Source organism: Capricornis sumatraensis, chromosome 16 (genome assembly GCF_032405125.1).
Source record: "Capricornis sumatraensis isolate serow.1 chromosome 16, serow.2, whole genome shotgun sequence".
Lineage (NCBI taxonomy): Eukaryota > Metazoa > Chordata > Mammalia > Artiodactyla > Bovidae > Capricornis > Capricornis sumatraensis.
Genome location: NC_091084.1, coordinates 58,285,205 through 58,289,281, shown reverse-complemented (window position 1 = coordinate 58,289,281; position 4,077 = coordinate 58,285,205). Strand labels below are relative to the sequence as shown.

The 4,077-nt window shown below is 45.2% G+C and overlaps 1 protein-coding gene across 1 annotated transcript; it reads right to left on the bottom strand.

Annotated features, from left to right (window-relative positions):
• Window positions 1-1,588: 1,588 nt before the first annotated feature.
• On the bottom strand, window positions 1,589-3,571 carry FIBIN (fin bud initiation factor homolog). The gene has a single exon (XM_068988937.1). The coding sequence runs from the start codon at window positions 3,153-3,155 to the stop codon at window positions 2,520-2,522; it is 636 nt and encodes a 211-aa protein (XP_068845038.1). The 5' UTR covers window positions 3,156-3,571; the 3' UTR covers window positions 1,589-2,519.
• Between the last annotated feature and the right edge of the window lie 506 nt (window positions 3,572-4,077).

The following is a 4,077-nucleotide window of genomic DNA, read 5'->3' as shown; positions in this document are numbered from 1 at the left end:
CTGTCTGTGTTGGTAGTCCAGGATGGCTTACTCTCCCCACCTGGAAATTTCTATTTGACCTCTGGGGTCATTTACGTAAGACTCTGTGAGATTACTGGCTATATGTCTAGCCTTGAATGGATGAGTCAGTGTTAAACAATTTCATTCTGGTTTTGTAGAAATCATAGAATGTCAGCACTGGAAAGAATCAGCCATCTACTATTTTGAGGTTTTCAAATTTGTAGCAGATGGGTCCCTACTCGCCTACTTGCATGCATGCGAGACATCTCTAACTGGGGACAGCCATCTTTGCAACTGTGCTATTTAAATCCTTTTTAATGTACTATTATTCTCTGTAGCTATTAACAATTGGTTGAAATTAGCATCACGAGGAAAGCAGTTTCCCATGCATGTCATGAGTCTAACATCCTCCTATTACAGCTGGGAAAATTGAGAAGATGACATTTAATACGTCTGGGGATTAAAGGTGATCACCCTGAAGTGAGTAATAGGAGGTTTTGAGATAGCAAGGGTTGTGACCATAAACTGCAATCATGTGAGTACTGAATATAATCTCTTTTGCCTCCGCTGTTATCTTTTTTCTCATCTTTCATAGAATAAAGACTGAAACTCTCTTAAAAAATCATTTACCTATTTCTCACATAGCCTTGGTGGTTAAAAGCAGAGCCTTGGGTGATGAAAAGAAATAATAAATGATTGTATGAAGTATTGTTCCATATTTTGTTCATTTTTATTTTAAACAATGAAATAGTTATGCAAAGCCACGGGCCTCAGATCACTCTATCTCATTTCTCAGCATCCTTGAAAAAAGCACTGTGGGAAAATCCCATACTTAAATCTAGGAGACTTGGAGCTGTTGGAACTAACTGAGGATTGGTCACCTTCTGAATCTCAGTTTCCCCGATTGTCATAGGAGGATATTGGACACTTCAGTGGAATAGAAAACTGGATTCCCCATGCATGGGAGAGAAAGAATGACTCCCTGTTGAAAAGGAGATTATGAATACTTATTTCTTAGTGTGTGTGTGTGCCCACATGTGTGTGTTTGTGTGTGTGTGTGTGCAGATATGCACATATTTAAGTGAGGATGAAGACTGGCTGGGGAATGATATGAAATAAAGTGCATTTCCACTTTTAAAAAGATTAATGAAATAATGTAGACCTGTCTTCAAAATTAGCAAACATTACTGTAGTTCCTACAACTTAGAATGGGGCTCTCCCTCTGCATTCCAAGGGCGTGTAAGCTCTGAGACTCACCATAAACTTTTTTTCAGTTAATTCTATGCAAAAACATTAGAGAAAATTGGAGTTTTAGGCAGGCAATCAGAGATCAAGTTTTGACACAGTCTAGATTTTTTGTTTCCTTTTGAGGTTGGTAAGGGTGGCCAGGGAAGGGAGGACTGCTAAATATGCAGCGATCCTCTGCCTGCTTTATCATATACTCTAAGAAAACTGGCTTAAATCCCACCCTTTCTTTCCTTTTTGCATTGGCTCCTCTTTGCAACATGAAAGTTATGAATATAAATTAGAAAATAAGCAAGTATTATATGAGAACATATTTATTGGCTGAATAATAAAACTTAGTTAAGGAGTTATGAGAATTAGAATTCCCTCTACTCGAAGTACAAGTTTTCAATAAGCAAACAGAAGCAAAACCCCCAAATGAGAAAGAATACACTGGTAACCTAAATCACAGGCTTTTGGTGGTGTGTCAAGACGATCTACCTACTTCTTTGTAATGGACTGCCCCGCTGATGACACACACACACACAACGAGAGACATGGCAAATTGGCTTATCACAGGAGTTCATGACCACCACCAAGGTTAGGCTTCTTAAATGTGGCTCCTTTAACTTAAACACATACCCACAGAGGCACCGCAGACATCTCCCTGCAAAAGATGATTTGCATATAGTTTCTAGCCAATACTCTTAAAAAACACCCCCAAAATCCAAAAGAAAAAAGAAGACAAAGAGAAACAAAACCTTGGAGACCATGGTTAATAAATAAGAAGGAAAAGGAGAAGAAACAAGCAAATTCCATCCTCTGGCAGGCATGCTGAGTAGCACCTCTGACCTCATCTGAAAAACAGGCGATGTTGACAGCTTTCAGAGCCCAGGAGAGAAGGCTGAAAGGAGCTGTGCACAAGCTCCCTGGGCATCTTCACTTAATCTCCAGGATGGGGAACTTTAATCAGTCCTTACTGCATAAACTGTGTCCTTTTAGATGTGGCTGAAACAGGTGTCTCTGCAGAGTTCATAAAGCCCTTCTAGGAAAGGCAGGAGGCATGACTTTAAATTGTCCTTTCCAGGTGACAAATCAGTAACAATCACATAAATAGTGTACAAAACTAAAACCACTCAACTCTCACTTTTTTCCTTTTTCAGGATCATCCTCCGAGTGCAAATCAGATTATAAAAAATAATAAGTATAAGGGGAAAGTTAGCCCCGTCTCTGTCCCCCATCCTCCACCAGGAGGACTGACTTGATGCCCTCTCCCGGGCAGTTTGCCCTTTCACCTACACTTTAAGATAATCGTTCTTCAGCCGACCTAGTCGGGTCCCATGGCTCCTGATGGTGAGTGCCAGCAGCTCATATTTGTCCCTGAGCCCCACGGAGATGTCCAGCGTTTCCTTCAGCAGCGACCTGGTGTGGACCAGCATCCCCAAGAAGTCCTCGTTGAGCCTGCTCTCTTGCCGGCTGTCCTGCTCCTGGCCCTGCTTGAACTTGCTTTCCAACTCAGTGAGGGACTTGTCCGAATTGGAGTAGGCATCCCCGATCTGGTGGGACTCCCGCCGCAGGTACTTGCCATAGCTCTCCTCCCCGTCAAGGTCGTAGGAGATGCTCTTACTGATGCCCTCCAGCACGCGCCCCGCGTCCTCCACCTGGCGGCCCAGCACGGTGAATTCCTCCCGCAGGGTGAGGCTTAGCAGAGCGCTGGCCGAGCTCCCCTCCCCCTGGGAGCAGCGTCGGTGGTCACTCACCCTGAAGAGCAGTTGGCACTTCTCGGGGTCGTCGTTCTCCTCGTAGTCCCCGTCCGGCACAAAGTAGTGGTGCAGGGTCCCATTGGACATCTCTGGGTAGAGAGGACCGTCGAAATAGCCCTGACACAGGTGGCACAGAAAACCCACCCAGAGAAACTTCAGGAACACCATCCTGGATATTCAGGATGACCGGGGATCCCTGGAGAAGACTTTCCGCCCAGACGCAAGGAAGGGGAGGGCGGTCCCCTTGGGAGTCAGTGCCTCCCTGCAACGGCGTCAGCTTCAGTCCCAGTCGCCTCGCTGCACCTTGACCCCCCCTCCCCAGCTGGCTTCATGTGGCTGCGCAGCAGAGCCTGAGTAGCAGACCCCGCAGCCAGCAGCCCAGGATGCACCCTCGCTCTGAGCTCCTGCGCTCGCTCTGGTGGTTGGAACTCAGCCGGCTGTTTCCTGGCGGGATGCCGGCACGATGGGGAACCCCTCCTCCAGGGTTCTGGCTGGATGCTGGCTGGCTCCTTTGCCCCACTCTGGCTCTCCGAGGTCCCTCTTGCTCCTTGGGAAATGGAGCCTATAGCTGGAGAGAAAGGCTCTTGCCCTCTGATACGATTTCGACTCCTGGACTGGGTGGGAATGCCGAGATTTTCCTTTGGCTAATGATATCCTGAGGATCTTTCTGCTCTCAAATTACAGCTGGTTTCGTCACTTGGAAGCCAGGGAACAAGTTTGGAAAGAAACCTCTCACCAGGTCTCTGCTATTAAAGGTACAGGGTCTCTTTTTGAGGATTGTTAGGGAGACCCTGGAAAACAGAATTTAAACTGAAGGAACAAATGTGAAGCGGATTAAGTGAATTCCCATAACAGAAAGGCTGTTTAACTATTAACTATTGGGAGGAAGGGTAATTACCCTGGAGAAATACCACTTCACAATTTTAAATAAGCGTCAGTTTGATTGGATTCTGTGAGTATGTCCTATTTTTATCACTAAAAAGTTTATGACTTTGAAGACAAATTTGCAATGTATGAAAGGCAGTTTTGTTTGGAAATGGTTAGTTAATTAAAATGTGCAATAACAATACTTTGGAAGAAGCAAGAATAT